A 24,176-nucleotide genomic window follows, 5' to 3' on the forward strand; every position below is an offset into this window, starting at 1 on the left:
AAGAACGAGTACTTTTGAAACATTCTGTTAATTATTTCTACGGCGATATATGAGTACATTCTCATCTGCATGTTATTCAGTTAATATGAGCTCGTTGCTTTTATACAGAGTGCCACTGATTGCGAGTTAAAACGCGAATGACATCAAGTCCACTGTAGTCTGGCCGCTCGATGAAAAGCTGTAAAAAGTTGACCTTCATATGGACGTCGGACACGAATAAGGTTGTGACACTGTCTCAGACGAGTATTTAGCATTAGAGCATTAACACTATAACGCCTTGCAGCACAGGTTGCTAGCAAATAACAGTTACTTTAGTGTGGTGACATACTAATGCGGTCAGTTAGCCTGTGAAATACCTAGATATGAATTGTCTGAGCTTCAGATAAAGCGTGCTACTATCATGTGCAAAAATTTTAAGCAGAGTTGACAAGACAAAAGGATTATTTTATCCAATGCTGAGCAGGCTAAGATAAATTGACTGTGATAAAGACACACATCGTTTGTATTATAAGAGTAAAATCTTCATTATGGGTCAGTGTCAGTGACTTTTGTTTATTTTATGAGGAGGCTATCCAGCTAGCCTTTGGAACGCAGGCTTTTTCATTTAGGTTGCCGAGAAATACACAGAAGGGCTCCTGCGGTCTTCCTTCACATGTAACCCTAGGGAGTGGCCAAATGATCTCTAGTGAAGATATAAATACTCGTCCCAAATATACAGTAACTGTTTTTTTTTAATATATTATGCAAGAAGTAACATTCACTTTGGCGCTTGTTTATTATGAAAGGAATTGTTTATTAGAAAGTCATTATATTAAAGCTAAAATGCTTTATAGAAAATGAAAAATAATCAAAGAAAATTATTGAACACATCAGTATCGAATTATATCATAATTTATGTAAATCACATTTCTTTGCCTCCTTATAGCAATGCAAAGGATCGAGACTGGTATACCTATTGCTTGAATGGTTTTCATTTTTTATTGTTTTCTTTCATTTATTTCTGAATGTGAATATTTAAAAATAACATTATGCCCATCTAAATGCAGATAATAAATGCACTTGACATTTTGTTCTGATAATTGTACATGTTGCTAAAATTGTTCCCAGTTTTATGTTTTATTAAGCAGAAAAAGTAAGTTATCCTTGTGACACAGTGACATTTGTTCATTTTCTAATAAAAGTGGGGATAGTCTTTTCATAATTTGTTCTTTCTGTTGTTTTCTTTTTGATATTGTAACATTTTTCACAATCATTTATTGGTAATTTACCATTATAATAGTCAATATTTTGAACTACATTTTGCCCCAGTTTCTTCCCTTATCTGAGAAGCCAAACTCAAATCAAATTTGAAAAATATGTCCAATAATATGTATGGTATTAGAAATAAGCATATTCTTATAAGTGATATAAATCACATGGGACACGTCATTTGAATATAGGGGAGGGGGGTCTTGAAATTTGGTTTTATAACATACAGGCAAAACATGTTTAAAATCTAAATAATTACTAACACAAAAACAATTATACTTAGTTCTAGGTAATAAGGACACAGAAAAATTGTTAATACACTCGATACAGACCTTAAACAATGTGATTTACATGTTCAACTGAATAAAATTAAATTTGGATGAATGCAGTTGAGCGTAAAGTCGTGCAGATAAAGCCTTGATACGACATGGTTGACAGACAAAATACATTTTTTTGGCGCGTGAGCAGTGTAAACCATTAATAAAGTACGATTTTATCAAGGCTTCAAAAACATTGCCGATGTGCTTACGTGATAAACTGTAAACAAGTTATGAAACCTTTTGCGTTGTTACGCGTTCGTCCTCGCACGAAATGAATTTCATTAATATTGTTACTATCTTTATTGCAAGAAGTCATTTAATAGCTAAAAAGTTGAGCATAATGTCACTTAAATACTTTGGCAAAATATATAAACTAATTATGAATGATGATTAGTTTTCCTTACAGCATATACTGTGAATTCACTTACTTCCATGGGCATGAAATTTTGTGTTTTGTCTCAAAGAATATTTTCGCGGTTTCTTAAATTTGTGGACTGTCTACTTTTCAAAAATGTAAAATGTCAAACATATGATGCAAACTAATCTTACAGCAGACATAAAGACATATCATTGGATCATAAATTCATGGATTGGCATATCCACGAAAACCACAATAGTTAATGTCTCACAAATAATACTGATATTGTAGTGTATTGATAGTATGATTATCATTTGAAATATGAACACCACAATATACGAGTATATATTAGAAACATAGTGTATCTTATATTTGCCCAGGAAATATTATCATTATTATAATCAAATTGCTAAAGGCGAAAATGTTGTAAAACAAATAACAAAGACGTTATGTAAGATGCAATTTGTAGTTTAATAGGCTAAACTATTTTTATCTGATTAACATATATTGCTGCATACACATTCAAACGATTTTTAAAAATACTTAATATAAAGTTAAATTTAGTCTTAGACAGGCTTTTTAAAATTCCCCATTTTTTTTCTTTTCGATGTACTTTTTTAGTATCCATAAAGCTACTCATTTGCCAATATTACCGAACTAATCTTTTTCTTTTGTTGTTTGTTTGGTAATAAAGACAGCTTTACTAAATATGTATTTTTAATGAAAATCAAAATCTTCTTTGTTTACATTTTACTACTTTTATGACAAATTATTTCACATTTATAGGTACTTTTTCGGGTATCTTAAACTTCTCTTAAACCATTATTTAAAAATTACAAAACAATAGTTATTCCCATTCCAAAGATATAAATAACTTTTTGATTTGTGTAGCATAATCTGCATTTAAGTATCTTATAATTATCTTCAATTTGTTGTGTAATTGTTAAGTCCGATTACCACCGTTAAGTTTATCAGTAATTTTAATATTTTCTTTCAGTTCTTGTTTTTGCTATAAAAAGAATCAAGTTTTATTTTCTTTAACATCTAAGAAAATTAATTCCATTCTACAATATTAAATTGATAAAAACTATCGTAACAGTTTGATAACTTTTGTAAAAGAGATTATGTCAAAGTCATGATTATCAATAGACTGTTGCTTGAGTTTTTGTATCAAAACTTACAAAGGGAAAATTATTTCAATTGTCATTGATCTCCCTTACTTTAAAACAAGTTAAACGTCAGCTTTCATTATTTATCTATGCAACACTCCATCATCTTTATCTTCAAACATGGAAGTCATGTTTCTACTTGGAGGGAAGAAATCAAATGAAGAATAATACTAAAGAAATGAAAACATGCTAATAGCTTAATCACTCGGAAAGCAGAATACTTAAATTGAAGCGGATGTTTGATACAAATCATCCAATGTTAATTTTAAGAAATCAATGTTTCAAATATATACTCCTTACGTAAAAGATATACACATTATAAGATGGTACTTTGCATTTTAGATAAGGCACATTTCAATCCAAAAAAATCCGTCATCAAATGTTGTTTTTTTTCTAAAATGTTTTGAATTGCTATATTATTGACCCCGGTAGAAGTTTATCTTTGAAGACCCAAAAATATTACAAAATGATTTCAGAAGCTAGTGTCATGCATATTATATTACAGTTTTATGTATTAAGTAGACTTCAATCATAGCGATACATAAGAAAACCACTGAAAGAAGGCCAACGATATATGTCTGATTGAAGACGGCTGTCACTCCAACGCGCTTCCACGTGAACAGATTCGTTTTCCGCAACTCTTGCCATGGTACTGTGGGACCCGCAGCCCGAGTGAGGTTCCGTAAATATAGTTGTAACGGCAATTTGCTTCCCTCCCTTCATAATTGCTACAACCATATGCTTACTGCTTGCACTGCAAACATGCACTGTGAACCGATACAATCCTGCAACCGGTGCTTTAAAAACGCCAGTTTTGGCATTATACCCCTGACCATCGTTTACGGAGACTTTTGGAAATATAAGCACCTTTCCATTTGGAAAATGCCCTACTGTGTTGGTTGTGTACGCTTCGAAAGCTATTTTTCCTGAAACAAAGTTTATTTAAACATATCAATACAAAATTAAATTAATTCAAAGTGGCCTGCATTTTTTTTCTTTTACACGTTTAATTTAATCTTAAATCCGGGGCGTTCTTGGCCTTATGTTGACGATCGTGGTATCAAACCACTTACTGCCTTTGGTTTAAATCCCAACTAGCTAACGAAACATCGGTGTTTCTCTTAAGGTGCCTGTTCATACTCGCACAAAGAGGCGTTAAAGACATCGCAGTTTTTCAAAATGTGTTTAACCTTTTATTTCTTTATTAATTTTACTAGTTTTTTCGTTATAAATCTCATTATCAAATATCTTTAAACACGATCATTTCACAAACTCATACACACTCAAAAACGATTGCAACAACCATATTATAACAAGCAATTATCATAGTTTTGCAAGCAATCCATAACTTCCCTACAGGTTAGAACCGCAGCAACATTCTTATGGGCCATTGGCCAATTAATTTTACCAGTGAATGAATGACATGAATGAACTTAAATCCTTTGAGTTCTAAGATTGTCTATATCATAGTAATATGTTAAGTTTCCCTGCCTAGTAAGGAAATTATGTTTATACAACATATAATCAAAAGGTCCAATTTTCTCAGGATGAATAAGAATAACTAATGTTTCAACTTTTCTCTTTTTTTTTGAAAATTTGTTAGAAAAAATCTTTAAAAGTGATCTCAGGAAACAGTTTTAATGAACAGTCAGACAGACATACATACAGACAGACTGAAGGAGACTTTAAATATATTTTTTCAAACACCCCTGTTACCAAAATATAACATATTTTAATGCAAAATTCTGTAAGAGAAGATAACTCTTGAAACAAAGATGCTAGATTAATGAACATTGTCACATATGATGTGAGTTTTACTTTAATTTTAAAGGAATGAAGAGTAAAAAATACCAATTTCTCGAAAAAAATCTAAGTTCAAGGGGGACATAATTCTGAAAATAGTCGTGCTAGAGTATTTAACCTTCTCAAAAATGTTGAGTGATAATAAGAGAAACACATAGATGAAGTTTGAAGTAGAAACATTAAGAAATAAAGAAGTTAATTAAAAAAGACAACATTTGGTTCATAAAAATCTAATTTCAAGGGAGATTATTCTTATAATGTTGTGCTAGAGTTGTAAACCCTGTCACATATAATGTGATGGATGACCAGAAACTTATATTTAAAGTTTGAAGTGAACACCTTAAGAAATGAAGAACTTATAGTGAAAAAGGTTAACAATTTAAATCAGAAATCTTGAAATTCAGCCTATTTGTTGCCATACCTACCAGAATTTTCAACAACAAAAAAAGAAGATGTGCATAATTTTCAGACTGCCATCAACCCATGTTGTAAGTTTTATAAAAATATTTTCAGTATTTTTTTAGTTATCACTGGATCCAGTTTATATGTTAAATTTGCCATATTTTCAGACTATTTGTTGCCATAGCAACCAGAATTTTCAACAAAGGAAGAAAAGAAAATGACGTTCATAATCTCCATACTGCAATCTAGCTATACATCAAGTTTCATTAAAATATTTTCAGTACTCTTTGCGCTATCGCGGGATCTAGTTTTGTGGACGGACTGACGGACTTACAGACAGACAAACAGACTGACAGACGGACGGACGGAGGGTAAACCTAAAGTCCCCTCCGGTTTAACCGGTAGGGGACTAAATAGCCTCATTAGCTTTCAGTACAAAGATCTAAAAAAAAACAAACACACAAAAAACAAACGATATGGCTTGATGAGTTTCTAACAATATAAACTTACTGAAACTTCTTACGCAGCCATTTTTACCACTTCCCTCTTCACATCGGAAACCCGGTAGACACGTCTACAAAATCAGAAAAAAAAGATTGTTATTCCTAATATATATTCTGTCTCACTTTCTTTTCGTATCGTTTTCATTACACCTTTGCATATTTAACTTGTGTATGAATGCGTAAAAAAAGAAAACATCAAAGCTTTAATGAAGTACAATTAAGAGCAATGAAAGCATATCACAAGCTATAGTTTCTTCATACAAAGTTCAGATTATGAACGCGGATTTTCCTATTTCGACATTTGATGAAAGAATAGCGCTATTTCTTTGTGCATTAGTCTCCTTTTGCACTAACATCTGCAGACGTTACCGAACTTATTAAATCTTTGACCCTTCGGGCTCATATTTAGATACGCCCCCATGCAACTCTTTAAGTGAATTTACGACAAAAAGTGCATTTATCATCTATAACATTAATATCTGAAAACACCCTTGGACATATTTAATCCCTGGTCATTCGGGCTCGGATTTAGATACGTCCTTGTGCTTCTGTTGATGTTAATTTACGGAAAGAGACACATTAGTACTCTATAATAATGTTTAAAAATGAGCAGTGTGATTTACACTGTAGATCAGCAGCCATTTTGTGCCAATATTAATGCGGTATCAAATCAGGAATATAGCAGAAGTTATTGGGATGTGCCCTCTAAATGAACAGACCTAGTTATAAGTCTTTTTCATGCTAGAAGGGTCACAATGTTTTGATTTTAATTGTATATCAATTTGAAGCAATAACAGACCTTAGTGGGATATTTTCTTCTTTTTTTGTTCAATTGTCAATACTTTTTACATTCATCAATATATTGACATTATTATTTCAATGTAGGTGTACATTTTATTACTTGTTAAGATTATTGTTAATAGTTAATTTGAAGTTATGAATTAATATCAATTATGTTGAAAGCTACAAGCTTATTGAAACACTCTCAAATCCGTTCTTGTAACCAACCAACTTAGCAATACGTGCAAAGTTTCTTGCTGACGAAAACAACGGTTTGCACCTGACGGGGTTTGAAACCACATGTTAAGCAAGTCTTAAATAACTAGTTCATAACCACATGGCCATGCCGCAACAATATAAAGTGTAATATACAATAGTAGGTAAAGCAACATACTACCTTATACGTATTTCCTGGGCAAGGTAAGCCTTTACTGTGGTCAGGACCTCTCGCAAAAATGAATTCAGCAAACGATGCATTTAGGCACTAAAGGAAAGAAAATAGCATTTCATTAGAATTTATAGAAAGATGTTCCTGATTTCCTCCTCCTAAACATCATAATTATCATTATTATCAACGTAATCATTATTATCATAAACATAATTATTATTATTATTATCATTGTCATTATCATTATCATCATTATTATCATCATACTTTTCTCTCATCATCATTATGATAATCCTTTCCTTCAACATCATTATCCTGATCATTATTATCATTTCATTCCCGTTATCATCATCATTTTTGTCATTAAAATTATCATTATCATCATTATAGACGTTTTTATCACAATTATCATTTTCATCATAAGCATCATTATCATCATTTTAGCATAATTATTATCATCTTTATCTCCATCATCATAATCAATATTATCATCATCATAAAAATTACAATAATGATGTTGATAAAAATGATGATGCAAATGCATCATTATTTTTATCAACATCATTATTGTAATTATTATCATCATGATCGTCAATTTTATCATCATCATCATTATCACAATCATCATCATCATCATCAACAACAACAACAACAAAAACATCAACATAATGATCATAATCATCAAATTGATCTTCATCGTCATCAACATAACATAATCATCATCACCCTTATCATGATTGCAAATATAATTATTATCTTAACGACTTAAGGCCCATTATGCCTCAGAAATGCAATCACTTTTATTTCTTAAAAAATCATAAGTATTATTTATATGTTGTTACTTTTTTCAAAAAGAAAATGTATTTTCATTATAACAATCATCTTAACGACTCTCTTCAAAAGGTCCACTTTGCCTCAGAAATGAAATGATATCATTTTTCAAAAAACTCCTCATTTTGTCATATGCATTTATTATCTTGTGCTGATTTTGTTATATTGGCAATTGTTCGAAATACTACTTTTTACATATAGCTACCTTTACAGTTTACAACACATAACTTCACGTTCACACTTGTTACACATTTAACATGCTTTTAATCCATTAGTTAAACATTATATAACAGATGTTTAAAATTTCTAAAGAAATAAAATATAATAATTTCTGATGTGCCTTTTACAATGTCGTAAATTAACGTTTGGATTTCAAGTCACTCAAGAAAAAGTAACACAAACATTTAGAAATGAAATATAAAGAGATACAAACGTTTAAAATTAAGATAAAACTACGAAATAATAAAGAAAAATCATTTAATAATGTACAGCTATTTTAAAATCGCAGTTTAAAGTAAAATTTTGTAATTCTCTAAAATATCGTAATCACGTTTGGATTTGCAGTCACTCAAAAAGATGTAAGACAAACATTTGAATATGTATTATAAAGTGGTACAAAATTTAAAAAAAAAAATTAAAAAAAAATTAAGATAACACTACGAAAGAAAGTGTAAATTAAGATAAAACTGCAATAATTTCATAATTACAAGTTAAAGATTTAACTATGTTCAAGTATCATAACAAAATTATGATAAAATAACGATAATGTATGATAAACTTATGATAAAATAACGATCAAAGTTTATTATCATTTGTAGATAAAACTACGAAAATATGTAACAAAATTAAGTTACTACGATAATAATTAATCGAAAAATGAAGGAACAACTACGATAATTTGAACAAAATCAAGATATAAAGTACGAAAATATATATAACAAAATTAAGATAAAACTACAATAAATTTGAACAAAACTTATTATAATAAATAAAATTACGAAAATATGTAACAAAATAAAAATAAGCCAATGATAACATAATAATTAATCATAAATAAAGAAAAAGATAGTTAATATAAGCACAAAATTAAAATAGAACTCTGATAATATATAACAGAAATAAGATAAACTACGATAAAACATATTACTTACGAAGACAAGAATCAACGCAACAAACACAACCATTCTGAAGTTGTCCATGATTATCAAGTGATTACCAGCAGCAATAATGGCACTTACATAACTCCGACAAAAATCACTTTACCGCATCATGCAAATTTTCAATTAAAGTTATGAATAGATATTTACCCAACTCTTAAGGATTACACAACCGACGATTATATACTAATATTTCCTTTTTTCATCTCGTATAGAGGTGTTTAAGGCCCATTTTGCTCCATTTTTGTTTTTTTCATTTCTCAAAATCTTTTTGTTGTTGTTGTTGTTGTTGTGTTCCTTGTACTTTTTAAGTTGATACTAAAAACAAGTTATGTTTCTATTGCATTTGTAAGAAAAACTAGATATTAAGTTTTGCTATATGGAACATCGTTAACTTTTATGACAAATGAGTTCACATTAACCATTCAACCATTTAACGTTACTGTTGTCTTATTTTGTTCTTGTTTATAAATTGTTTTTCTAACAACAGCAACAACAGCAGCAGCAGCAGCAACAACAACAATAATAATGTAAAATACAGTTACAATTCCACAACAGAAACAATTTTTTTGCAAACGATTGGGTTCATTTGCTTCGAGTTTTTAAGAAGCATCGAAAACAATTGCGTGTAACGATTGTGTCAAGAATTAAGGAATTAAACGCATTTTAAAAATGACTGAGATAATGGGTTGTTCATGACAAATTTGTGTTGGTACGATTTGTTATACAAAAGATCAAAGAGAAGGCTAAGAACATGAAATTTGAAATTCTTGCAAAGATGAAGTGATGAAATTAAAATGCATAAGCAATTTACTCATAAAACTGTTAATCGCTTTTTTTGCACATTAAAATGGTGTGGATGAAAAGCGTTTGCAACATGTTTCATATTTTTGTCTCTTTGCAAACTAAGATTACTTATTCAATGGATGATTTGAGATTATGCACACAAGCTATAGGTCGAGACCTACATCAAATTGTACACACTTTCTAAAAATATATTTATATTCACTTTTATTAAAAAAAAAAATAATTAGATAAAAAAACTCATTATAGTCTTTTAAACTTTTTACAATGAATTTTTTACCACAAAGATTTTTCTCCACTATTAAAATAAAAAAAAACGTTAGAGTATAAGTAAATTGTTTGCATGAGTGTAATGAAATACTTAACTAATAACAAGATGTTATCGTATTTTTTTTTAGACGAATAATTAGAAGATTATAAAATTGATGCGAATGTTGAATGTCCATTCATATGTCCTGCTTTTGCTAAATAGTGTATATTTTCTTACAAATAGGTCAAACAACGCAGAGTATGCTTGTAAAATACGAGCCTGATATAGGTCTGTTAGTGACTGTCCCTTAATTTGCTGTTTAATTACACAGCCATTGTTTCATAAAATATGAAAAAACAAGATCCGCAAGGAAGGGCGGCGCTCAATGAAAGTAACCCATATACGACCAAGCAACATAGGATCAACAGTAAGAAGCCTAGCACGACACCAAACAAAAACAAGATAGGACACAAGGCACAGCACAGATTGATGATACATTTGATAATATATAATAGGAATTAAAACCATTTTTATCCCAGTTTATGAGCATGCCACTTGGAGATAAATCAATGTCGTATAATGTATAGTAGCCAGCAAGTTATTGCAAAATGCTGTTTAAATTGCTTTAATACATTGACTTCCGTGCCGTTGAAGGTAATTAAGTAAAAAATAAGAAAACATAATAACATTGACATTTAATATATTCAAGGCAAAATTAAAAACAAAATCTGTAAAATTTTGATAAAGTTATAAAATGATTTCAAATTTGTAACAATTTCTTATTCATTACAAGCATTTTTTTTTGTTTGGGTTTGATGCAAAAATAAAAAAATCCATAAAGTACGTTTAAAACGGAACAAATAAGAATTGAAAATGTGTTTGGAAACCAGCGACCTTAACCACTCGCCCACGAACATTATATCCGGTGTAAACAAACAAAAATAGCTTTAATCATTTCAAACCGGATCTGTCCTTTTTTATTATTTACTTTTCAATAAATGAAGTTTTCTCAACCCTGATTAAAAACTGACACCATGCTCGTTTATATGATCCATCTTTTATCAAAATTCAGTCTCGTTTTCATACATTTACTAAATTGATATTTGATATGGTATTGAAATCAAATTAATTTAAGTGCTTAAACCTGTTGCAAACGCATTTATATGTAGGCGTATAAAATTCTTAAAGAGCACGTATGTTATGTAAAAATATATCTAAAAGGTTTGATTTCATGGTACATGCGATAATTTACCCCAACAAAAAAATCAATCAAAGTTGGTAATTACAGAAAATAAAATGATGAAATATGATAAACAAGATCACCAAGGAGAGGCGGCTTTCAATGAACGCAGCTCTTCGACGCTCATTCGGTTTTTCTAAATATAATATAACGGTACGCCATCAATAACACATGATCGGTCACGTGACCCATCCTCTAAGTAAGAAAACAAACATGAATGCCAAAAAGTAGCTCATCACACATAGTGGTCTTTTTTATAAAATTACTTCTGTTTTCGTTTTCAAGATTAACCTGACTTGCATTCTGATAACAAATAACACTAGCGACAAACGCGGGGGAGACGCGGTTTCTTCCTTTCCGTTATGTTTGTTATTAAACTGTGTGAGCGTGTGTCACGTGAGCTCTGTTTATTTACATATAAAAACGTAAAACAAAATAGTGATAAAATCGGGGTTTTTCTACGATTACTATGCGAATATTTACATTCTAACCGTCGGAATGGATATGTAAATTTGTTATTCATTTAAAGACCATCTTTAACAGATAAAACAATTGTTTTCTTCTATTAAAGGTATATGCAATGTTACAGGATCGTTAATATTGAATTCAGGTGCTATGCATATTTCTTAATTAACCTCTATTGCCTTAAAAACCTTATATACCATCAACTAGAATTTTAACAATATACAACATACCCTTCATAATGACAAATTCAGTTTTTTGGTCCCTTATATGGGCTCAACAAAAACGTGTCCCATTGCAACACTCTGAGAGTCCATTCTATGGCGAAATACTTTCTCGTCTACATGTTATACATTAAAGCTGGATTCTTTGCTTACGTACAGATTGCCACTGATTGTGAGTGAAACGCAAATTACACCGTGTCCAATGTAGTCTGGCGGCTCGATGAAGAGTTGTAAAAAGTTGGCTTTCATATGAACGTCGTTCATAAATAAGAAAATGGCTCTATCTCAGACGAGTATTTAGCATCTGAGCATTATTATTATAACGCCTTGCAACACAGATTGCTGGTAAAAACAATTACTTAAGTATGGTGACGTGATAATTCGGTCAGTAAGTAACGTTGCTGCACGTTCACGGACGGCCTTGGGTGACATCGACAAGACATTGTTGTTTAAACATATTCATTTAGCTATTAATTTTCTGCCTGGAGCAGCGACATAGACTGATGCCTGTAGCATAACAAGAGATGATTTATCTGAGCTTCAGAAAATGCATGCCAGTATCATGTGCGAGAATTTACAAATAGAGAAATCAAGAAAGAAGGACCATTTATTTTATTTCTACTCCTTTTGTATTATTCACTTGAATTAAGGGTAAAGTTTTCATTTTGGGTCAATGTCCGGGACTTCTGATGAGCAGGCTATCCAGATAGCTAATGGAACGTCGGCTGTTCTACTCAAGTGGCCAAAAAGTACAAAGAAGGGAATCTGCGGTCTTCCTTAACCAGCGCAACCCTGGGGAGTCGACCAAATGCTCTTTAGTGAGGAACTTTATATGAATAAATACAGTTCTTTATAGCCTATGAAAGAAATAACATATATTTTTGCGCTTGTTTACATAAAAAGGTATATGGAAATAGACAGGCAATATATTAAAGCTAAACTACATAGAATATGAACATTCAACAAAGAAAATTATGGAATACAGAAGTATCGAATCATATTATATGTAAATAAACTTTCTCTTTCTTCCTTATAGCAATGTAAAAAAGTCAAGACGGATATATCTGCTGTTTGAATGTTTTGTTTTTTTTTGTTGTTGATTTTTTTTGCATTATTAATGTGAATATTAAAAAAAATGACATTATGCCCATCTAAAAGCAGATAACAAATGCACTGGAAAATTATTCTGATAATTGTATATGTTGCCAAAATCGTTCCCAATTTTATGTTTTACTAAGCAGTTATCCATGTTACTCTTTCTTACATCGTTCAGAATGTATTGGCTTTGTTCAATTTGTAATAAAAAAGTGTATACAGTCTTTTCATAATTTAGTCTTTCTGTTGTATCTTTATAACTTACCATTACAATAGTCAATGCTTTGAATAACAGTTTCCTTTCTAATTAGGGAGGCCAAACTCAAATAAATTTTGAAAAATATGTCCCATAATATGTATCGTACGAAAAATAAGCATCTTTGTATTGTTATGAACAACACGTGACATGTCGTTTGAAGGTGGTGTTACCTAAATTAGTTTTTATAGCATACAGCTAAAACATGTATAAATCTAAAGACTTAATTACACAAATACAACTATCCTAAGTAGATAGGACACAGCAACGTCGTTAATACACACGATACAAAACTTGAGCAATGCGATCTTTCATGTGCATCGTATTCCTTCACTAAATTTAACTGCAGTTTAATAAGCAGTCGTGCAGAAAAAGCCTTGATCCGACGTGATTGCAAGGCAAAACACATTTTTGGCGCGTTAGATGTGTCAACCATTAATAAAGTGCGATTTTATCAAGACTTCAAAAAAACATTACTGATGTGCGTAGGTGTCAAATTGTAAGCAAGGTATTGGTCTTCATCAATTTTTATGAAACTTCTTGCTTCTCTACGCCTTCGACCTCGCAATGAGCAACATGTCACATTAACACTTTGGACAAAAACAAATCTTAACTAATTATGAATTATGATCGATGTACCTTTAAGTCACTTAATTTCATGGGCATGGAATTTCGTGGTTACATTTTCGTGGGTTCTTTAATTTATGGACTGTTTATTTTTTCGAAAGGTTAATGTAAATGATTTAATGCAGAATTATCTTACAGCAGACAAATATACATTTCGTCGAATCTTAAATTTGTGGATAGGCTATCCACAAACACCAGAAAAGTCAGTGTCCCGCGAATAAAACTGGTATTGTCGCATATTGATATTATGGTTATCAATTGAAAAATGAGCAATGTAAATAAAGTACACCCTGTATATCTTATATCTTCCAAGGAAATATCATATAGTATAATTAAATTGTTGAAGGCAAATGTTGTCAAAAATAACAAAGACGCGATATGCTGTTTAATAAGGTAAAGGATATGTTTATCTGATTATAATATATGACTGTATACACATGAAAGCATGACGCCTGCTATAAAATGAACCAAGTTTTATTGTCGTTAACATCTTTAGAAAGTTATTCTATTGTATTCTAGTCTATTCCTACAGCATCTAAATCATATATTACACTATACAGTTTGTGAACTTTTGTTAAGGAAATTTGTTAATGACTTATTTATAGACTGTTGCTTGAGTTTTTATATCAAGTCTTGTAAAGGAAAATATTTCAATTATTGTTGATTGGAATATAGATACATGGTGATCTCCCTTAGTTTAAAACTAGTATAAGGTCAGCTTTCAATATACATATATGCCAAATTGAATACGTATATCTTCAAACATCGAAGTCACGTTTACACTTGTAAGGAAGAAATCAATTGAAGGGTAATACCAAAGAATTGAATATAGCTTATAGCTTGATCACTTGGAAAGCAGAATGCCCAAAATATCAATGTTTGATACAAATTACCCGATGGTTATTTTATTAATCAATGTTCCAAAAATATACTCATTACGTAAAAGACATGCACGTTTTAAGATGATAGTTTGCATTTCAAATAAGGTGCATTTCAGGCAAATAGTAGTTAAATTCGTCTCCAAATGGTTCTTCAAAATGTTTTAAAAAGCTATAAGAGTGATACCGGCCGGGAGTTAATCTTTAAAAAAGGAATTGATTGCAGAAGCTAGAGTTATATACATTATCTTATCATTTTTATAGACTTCAATATTTATACATAAGAATACCACTGAAAGAAGGCCAACGATATTCGTCTGAAAAAAGACGGCTTGCGCTCCAACGTGATACCAAGTGAACAGATTGGTTTTTTTCAACTCTTGCAATGGTGCTGTGAGACAAGCAGCCTGAGTAGGGATACGTAGATACGGTTGTAACGGCGATTTCCTCCTTTCCCCTTATTAGAGCTACAACCATACTCTGACTTGGTGCACTGCAGAAGTGCATTGTGAACTGATACATTCCCGCAACCGGTGCTGTGAAAATGCCAGTTTTGGAATTATACCCTTGGCCATCGTTTACGGAGACTATTGGGAAAATAAGAACCTTTCCAACTGGGAAATGTCCTTGAGCGTCGGTTGTGTGCGCTTCAAAGGATATTTTTTCTGAAATATATATCAATACAAAATTAAATTGATTCGCAGTGGGCTTCATTTTTTTCTTTCTTATTTCTAGTTTTCGTTTAGTCACTTATCTGTTTCGATAATTATGCTCTTTTATATGCTCAATTTAAACTTAATCCGGGGCATCCGTGACCGAGAGGTGAAGGTCGTTGGTTTCAAGCTACTTACTGTCGTGGGTTTGAATCCCGCCTAGCAAACGTAACTATCATTAGCCTCATTACCGGCCGATACTTTAAAGGCCCATAGTGACCCAGAAATGCTTTATTTTTATTGTTTTCTATTTTTTTTTTTTGATGCCCTTTTATAATTTTCAAAAATATATTTATTGGCTATTTACCTGAACCAGCTTTCGTGTCTGTTGCTTTTTGGTATTAAGTGCAAATATAGTGATTTAGTATTTTGTATGTAGTCAAAATACATGCATATGTTAATATTTTACTGATTTTATTACAAATAGTTTCAAATTCTGCCCTAATTTTTCATCTTATAAACATCTTACTTACTTTAAACCATTTTTGAAATATTATAAAACTTATGTTTTGCACTTTCTAAAGGAGGTAAAAATAATTTATTCTGAGGCAGTGTGCCTTTAAGGCATTCTAACTGTAATTCTTTCCAGCCAAAAACAAATCTTATATCGGCCAACATCGTAGCAAATCGGTTATTTCCAAATTTCTTTTTTTTCAAAATCGTTGGTATTTGATTAATAACAACCACTAACCCAGTATCGCTATATACTTAATTCCGGTTATAAACGGTTAAAATGATTGAATACCGAATATTGTGAAAAATAACGTTCCGAAAAGGACCAAGTTATCACGATATTGGCCGATGTTAAGTCTTTTGGTTGAAAAGTATTAAAGTACGTCTACCTTAACCAAAAAAAAGAAAGACAAACTAACGACGGTGCATGATGAGCTGCTAACAGTATTAACTTACTAAGACTTTTTACGCAGCCAGTTTTACTGCTCCCCTCTTCACACCGGAAACCCGGCAGACACGTCTGTAAAACAAACAAAATGTTGTTTTTTTTCTTTCTCGTGTTACGTTTTGGTTTCTGTTCGTCTTTGTTTAATAATTTTATGTGTCTATGCGTTAAGGAAAGGTAATAACGTCACTGAATCAATATGATACAATTAACGGGCTTTTGAAATACTGGTACACTTCATGAAAGTAAATGTTAAGAATTTTGACATTTGGTTTCGCTCCAAGCAATAATCACGTGAGTGGGGGCAAGGGGACGTCCAATGAATGCTATTGTATTATAATGCACGTTTTTTTTCGTTCAAATAATTTTGTAATTAATAACTTAGGCCTTCGTGATGACATTACTACGAATTTGAACTCAAATCGTGAATTATTCTTCAACAAGGCACGCAAAATTGATATATATTTCCTAAAATATAGCAAAACATATTGAGCTGTGCAATCCAAATGAACAGACCGGCATCCAATTAATCTGCCTCTGTCATGTTAGAAGGGTCATCGTGTTGTGATTTTGGTTGTATATAAATTGGAATCAACAACAAACGTAGTGAAATAGATTTTTCATATGTACATACATGAATTTTTAAATTATGTAAATGGATATTTATTAACAAATAGATTGAAATAATTTTAATTTGGTCAAGTGTATAGATTGTGCGTGAAAGTATAATATACAAAAGTAGATAGAACAATTTTCTACCTTATACGTTTTTCCTGGGCAAGGTATGCCTTTACTGTGATCAACGGCTCTTGCAAAAATAAATTCAGCAAAAGATGTATTTAGGTACTGAAGAAAGAAAAGAAAACAATTTTTCATTAGAATTTATAGACAATCTGTTGAGTTCCTACCTCTTGTCAACAGCATCGTCATCATTATTTTCATAATTATCAATAACATAATTATCAACATTATTATCATCATTATCATTATTATCATTTTTATCATTGAAGTCATTATCCTATCTTGAGCATTTTATCATTGTAAATTATCATTATAATCAACATAAACGTTAGTATCATTATCACCAACATCATTATTATCATCATCATCATTATCATCGTCATGATTTTCATTATTATTATTATCTCTTTCTTTATCAAAATTATCTCCATCACGCTTATAAGAACTATCAGTATCATCAGCATTATAATCATCTTTAGATTCATCAATATAATTTTTTCATCATCATATTTAGCATCATCATTATCACAATATCATAATTGTCATAATTTTCATCATTATCATCAATCTTATCATAATGATGATCATCATCATTTTTATTATTATTATTATTGTTATCATTATTACTATCATCATTATCATTTTCATCATTGTAATGATTATTATTGCCATCACTCTCACCATCTCATCATCATCATCACCATTATTATTTGCAAATCAAAGTTTAGAATTTGATATTAAATAATCTATCATCTAAATACCGACAAATCGTTAGGATAAAGAATATATTTAGATCATGAGAGTTATTTTTGGAAAATTACATCAGATAAGTGAATGCACTGGCTTGTTGGTGTGTGTCAATTTATTTTTGCCTTGTTAAGATTTTTGCAAATATAGGTGGTTTTGAATTAGATTTTTGTGTGGTGATGATTAGATAAAAGTAATCGTTTTCAGATATTCACTTGACATCACTATCATCATCATCATCAGCAGCAGCAGCAGATCATCATCATCATCATCATCATCATTACCATCATCATCATCATAAGCATCATCATCATCATCATTATCATAAGTATCGTTACCATCATCATCATCATCATCATCATTATCATAATGATAATAATAATAAAAATAATAATAATAATAGTAATCATCATCATCATCATCGTCCTTATAATTATCATCATCATCGGCAGCAGCAGCAGCAGCAACAGCAGTAGCAGCATCAGCATCAACAAAATCATCATCATCATCACCCTTATGAATATTATCATATAACCACTCTTTTTTTAAACATCTTTTATGAATCATTTTTATTTCTTAAAAAATATATTTTTGTTATTTTTTAACAGTTTTTAAAACATCAAATTTATTCTAACTATTTGTTTAAATGTCGACTCTGGTCCATTATGCCTCAGAAATATCGTTTTTATTTCTCCAAAACTTTTATATTCTTTGATATTTTGTTACAGTTTTCAAAAAAATTATTTTCATTATAATCATTCTCTAACGACTCGCCTTTAAAGGCCACTATGCCTCAGAATTGATATCGTTTTTATTTCTAAAAAAAACCCACAAAGCAAAAACATGTTTGTTGTTGTTGTTTTTTGTTACAGATTTAAAAAAAATAATCATTTTCAATACTATCATTATCTAAACGACTTTCTTTTAAAGGCCTAATGTGCCCCAGAAATGCTATAAGTTTTATATTTTAGAAAACTATTGTTTTGATATTTTGTTACTGTTACAGTAACAGTTTTGAAAAAACAAAAAAACAAAAAAAAACTCATTTGCTCAAACAAACTTCTGCCGATTTTGTTATGTTTGCATTTGAAACAAGTTTCAAAGTGAATGGAAGACAAAATACTACATGTACTCTATTTACATTTTGCTTCGTTTACATCATATTTCTGCACGTTCACGCTACTTATCAAGTTGTTAAACATCTAACATGTTCTTAATCCATTATTAAACTTATAAAAGCATTTTTAACACACGTTTAACTTAAATTATATTAATATATCAGGTATAAATGTGACATGAACATTTTCGTATTCACATTTCGATTATATTAATTTAAATTTTAGTAAACGTTTCAAATTGGGATAAAGCTACGAAGATATACTCGTATATTTAACAAAATTAAGATACCACAACAATTATATTAATAAGATAAAGATAAAACAACGTTCACATATCATTCAATAAAATAAGATAAATATATAGAGGATATTTGTTTGTTTGTGTGTAAGATGAAATTTTATTTCATCGAGTGGGCTTTAAAAACAGTATTCTCACGAGTGGCGTAGCCACGAGTGAGAATACTGTTTTTAAAGTTCACGAGATGAAATAAAATTACATCTTACACAACAAACAGACAAATTTTCTTTTTATTTTATGCTTAAAAACAAGTTAAAACGAAATTTCCATAATTTTAACGTTAATATTAAAACGGTTTCCCCCATTGAGAGCCCCATTTATTCGGAATTTCTCATTAAAAACAAGAAGTCTTGAGCTGAAAAAAAAGTCCGCCAATCAACATTAAATGACGGTGATATTTATTCATTTTATTCAAAGAATATGAATGATTGCTTGTTTTAATAATAAAAAACAAACAATTCTAGCAGGAGAAAAAGTCCAACCATCCATCCATATTTCTGTTACTTACTGCGAATTTATATTAGACCTGGCTCTGTAAATTGTAAGCGGCAGCCATTTTTTAAAGTTGTGTATTTCATGGGAGGAAAATAATTGTGTAAGATTCAGAGGGATACAATTTGGATTTGTTAGTCATACACATTTTTAAAAGAAAGAAAACTTATTTGAGGATTGTAACAGACAAAAAATAAGTGTTGACAGATGTGAAAACATTCAGAAAAGGAGCTAGGAAAATGGAAAACTTGGAAGCTTGCTCAAGAACGCTAGCTGGGTTGTTTTACTTATTCGACGAGTGATGGCTGTCAATGCTTTTCAATTTTTCATAAAGCATACGGCAGTTATTGCTCGTAGGATACTTTAATATGCCCAAATGTCATCAAGAGCAGTTTTGCATGGGGAAGGAATGTATTTTTCAGACTGTAAAAATGAAACAAAAAAATTTAGAGACGAAATTTGGTGATTGGAATTTGAATGAATAGAAGTAAGTTTTCTTCTTTTTATTACTTTTGACATTTAAGTTATTTATCAATTTCAGCTTTGCTTTTTTTAAACAGCCTGACATTGTCAGAATTGTCAGCAAAAATAAAATTGAGGTACCACATGGGGAAAATCTTAAAAAGTAGTTTCGTCATTGAAAAGAGTGAAATTATATTTTGATAATTTTCACTGTGAAATTACCAAATATAATTTTCACGGATAAATCAGTAATCCACTGAAAAGCATAAAATAAACGATATTCTTTAACAAAATATAAGATAAAACTACGATAATTTTAGCAAAAGCACTTTGAATTTAAAACTAAGATAATTGTTAATCACATTAAGATAAAACATCGATATTTTTAACAAAATTAACATAACACTATGATACATTTTAGCAAAATTAGAATTAAACTAGGATTATTTTAACAAAATTAAGATAACACTTCGATATTTTTAGCAAAATTAAGTTAAAACTACGATCATTCTAACAAAATTAAGATAAAACTACGATAGTTTTAACAAAATTACGATAAAACTGCAATAATTTATACCAAATTAAAATAAAACTACGATTATTTTAACAAACTTTAGACAAGACTACAATATATTTTAACAAAAATAAGATAACACTACAATAATTTTAATAAAATAAAGATAACACTACGATATATTTTAGCAAAATTAAGATATAACTACGATAATTTTATAAAAATTAAGATAAAACAACGATTATTTTAACAAAATTAAAATAACACTACGACATTTTTAGCAAAATTTAAAAAAAACACTACGATAACAAAATTAAGGTAACACATTTTTTTACATTAGCAAAATTAAGATATCACTACGATTTTTCTAACAAACGTAGATAACACTACGATATTTTTAGCAAAATTAAGAAAATACTACGATAATTTTTTAACAAAATTAAGATAACACATTTTTCAAAATTAGCAAAATTAAGATATAACTACGATAATTTTAACAAACTTAAGATAACACTACGTCTTTTGTTTAGCCAAATTAAGATATAATATGACTATTTTAAGAAAACTAAGATAAACCTACGATTATTAAAAAAAAAACAAAAAAAAAACCGATGATGTATAAAATAACTAAGATAAAATCTACTGAATGTTAACAAAATTAAGATAAAACTGCGATATCTTTTTGCAAAATTAAGATAAAACTACGATCATTTCAACAAAATTAATATAATATTACGATAATTTTCACACAATTAAGATAAAACTACGATAATTTTAACATAATTAAGATAAAACTACGATTATTTTAACAAAATCAATTTGAAAGCAAAACTAAGATAATCGTTAGTAAAATCAAGATAAAACTGCGATAATTTTAGCAAAACCAAGATAAAACTAAGATCATTTTAACAAAACCAAGATAAACAACGAAATTTTAACAAAACCACAAAGATAAAACTACTGTAATTTTTTCCAAAATTAAGATAACACTACGATAATTTTAACAAAATTATTATATAACTACGATTATTGCAACATAATTAGTTATAACTACGATAATTTTAACAAAACCAAGATAAAACTACGATATTTTTAACAGAATTGAGATATTACAACGATAATTTTAACAAAATTAATATATAACTACGATTATTGCAACACAATTAGTTATAACTACGATAATTTTAACAAAACCAAGATAAATTTACGTTAATTTCAACAAAATTAAGATAAAACTACGAGACTATATCACAATATTTACATAGTAATACGATAATATATATCAAAATTCAGATAACAATAAAATAAAATAGCAAATAATATAACAAATTTAAGATAACAGTACAATACGTTTAACAAAACTAATATAACACTAAGGTAATATAACAAAATTAAGGTATAACTTCGATTACTTTAACAAAATAAAGATAACAGTACGGTATTTTAAACACACTTAAGATATAACTACGATAATTTTAAGAAACCAAGTTAACTCTTCGATTATTTTAACAAAATTAGATAAAACTACCGTTACGATAACACATCACACAGTTTAGATAGTAATACGATAATATAATACAAAATTCAGATAACAATTCAATAATATAATTATATAAAAATTAAGATAAAACTAAACTAAAACTCTGATAATATATACCACAATAAAGATAAAAACTACAAAAACATATTACTTACCAAGACAAGAGTCAACGCAACAAGCACCAGCATTCTGAAGTTGTCCATGATTAACAAGTGATTGCTGGCAGCAGGAGTGGTTACTTATATAACTCTTACAGAATCACTTTAACGCATCAAGACACATGTTAATCAAAGCTACATTTATGAGCAACATTTTACACAACACTTGAGCATTTCACGTGCGAATGGTTATTACTTTTAACATTTTCTTTTATTTTCAATAAATGCATGCACGTAAAATATACCTTTTTTCATGGGATCGATCAAGAATGACGCATCCTCATCAAGAAAAACCGGTGAAACAAGTTTACGAAAGCCATCACAATTTAACAAGATCTGAAACAAAAAACCCACATATTTGTTACGAATCACATTCTTGTCAGTTAATATATCTCAAAAAATGTTACTCATTCACTTAGCTATGGACAAAAAAACAATGCCAAAAAATTGTAAACACAGTAATAAGTTTGCAAGTCAATGCTTTGGCTTGTGATGAAGTTGAAAAGTACATATAAAAGACTTTATCTTGAACCTAGTTCCCCACACTCCATCAAAACTAAAAGGACCACATTAAGTATTATCTTTGTAAATATGAGACGTTAGTAAAAAAAAAACAAGGCTGTAAAAAAGAGTAAAAACTCTATTGTTCGCACAAGTGACATTTGCCTTGTGACACCCAGCACTTGACGATAAAATGAATATTCCAAATATCAAAGACGTCAGTCTATATATAAAGGCCGTTAAAGCCAATGTATGAAAATCTATTTTTGGCATGCTTGAACTGACACACTGATTTCTACCTCAAACGAAAGGATGGTACCATGAAAAACATCTACAAAGACCAAATATGAAAGACATTTGTCCATAAATAAAGTGTGTACGGGCATAAGGTAAAATCAATGTTTACCACTGTTGACCTTGATACGACTGAGCTTAAACTTAGGGAGCGTGAGGGACGTTGACTTAATTTTTTAGTTTTTAATGCTTTCGAGGGATCACTTTGTTTCCATATTCTTTAATCAAAATGGTGCAAGTTATCATCCTTTTAAATTTAAAAAGCATCAGTCAAAACATAAAGGCTGCTTGAGCTGCTTGAGCAAATGTGTAGAAATCTATTATTGGTACCATTAACCTTGACCCCTACCTCAATCAAAAGGAAGAATATCATGCAAGATATCTTCCTACCAGAAATAAAAGGCATCTGGCAATTGATAACTGATGTATGTGCTAAAGTATAAAAATGTGATCTTGACCCACTAATTCCTAACCCAATCCGAAGAAAGAATACAATGCAAGTTACCTTCCGACCAAATATGAAATACATCTGTCAACAAATAAAGGCAGTATGAGCAAAAGTGTTAACATATATTATTAGCGCTGGTGTCTTTGACCCAACTGACCCCTCCATTTGAAGGGGGAAAAAACTCAATTTTGTGTTCCTACCATATATAAAAGACATCTGTCAATAGAATAAGGCTATTACATCTATAAAAGTGTAAACAAGTCTCTTGTTTCACATTGGTGACCTTGAAATTGACTCAAATGACTACTAAATAACCCCAAGAAAGTGTGACGTCAAATGACCCCTAACTAAACCCAAAGAAAGAGGACCTTCCTTGGAATGTTTGTATTATACATGAAACACATTGGATTATAAATAAAACTGTATGAACATAAATGTGTTTTTTTACACCAGTGTC

At 30.0% G+C, this 24,176-nt stretch overlaps 1 protein-coding gene across 3 annotated transcripts; it reads right to left on the reverse strand.

The window, feature by feature from the left end:
• Window positions 1-3,574: 3,574 nt before the first annotated feature.
• Window positions 3,575-22,648, reverse strand: LOC132718355 (heavy metal-binding protein HIP-like). Of its 3 annotated transcripts, none has more exons than XM_060702053.1 (4): window positions 22,474-22,536; window positions 6,981-7,067; window positions 5,811-5,874; window positions 3,575-4,021 (listed from the first exon to the last, which is right to left on the reverse strand). In XM_060702053.1, exons 1-4 carry the CDS (start codon window positions 22,519-22,521, stop codon window positions 3,621-3,623), a joined length of 600 nt encoding a protein of 199 aa, XP_060558036.1. In that variant the 5' UTR covers window positions 22,522-22,536; the 3' UTR covers window positions 3,575-3,620. The 3 variants fall into 3 exon arrangements, with proteins under 3 accessions (XP_060558036.1, XP_060558035.1, XP_060558038.1); XM_060702052.1 differs by lacking the exon at window positions 22,474-22,536 and adding an exon at window positions 8,954-9,090; XM_060702055.1 differs by lacking the exons at window positions 3,575-4,021; window positions 5,811-5,874; window positions 6,981-7,067 and adding exons at window positions 14,325-15,460; window positions 16,418-16,481; window positions 17,166-17,252 and having other exon boundaries at window positions 22,474-22,648.
• Window positions 22,649-24,176: the final 1,528 nt, after the last annotated feature.

This window comes from Ruditapes philippinarum, unplaced genomic scaffold (genome assembly GCF_026571515.1).
Source record: "Ruditapes philippinarum isolate M1 unplaced genomic scaffold, ASM2657151v2 ctg6884_1_1_1_1, whole genome shotgun sequence".
Taxonomy (NCBI): Eukaryota; Metazoa; Mollusca; class Bivalvia; order Venerida; family Veneridae; genus Ruditapes; species Ruditapes philippinarum.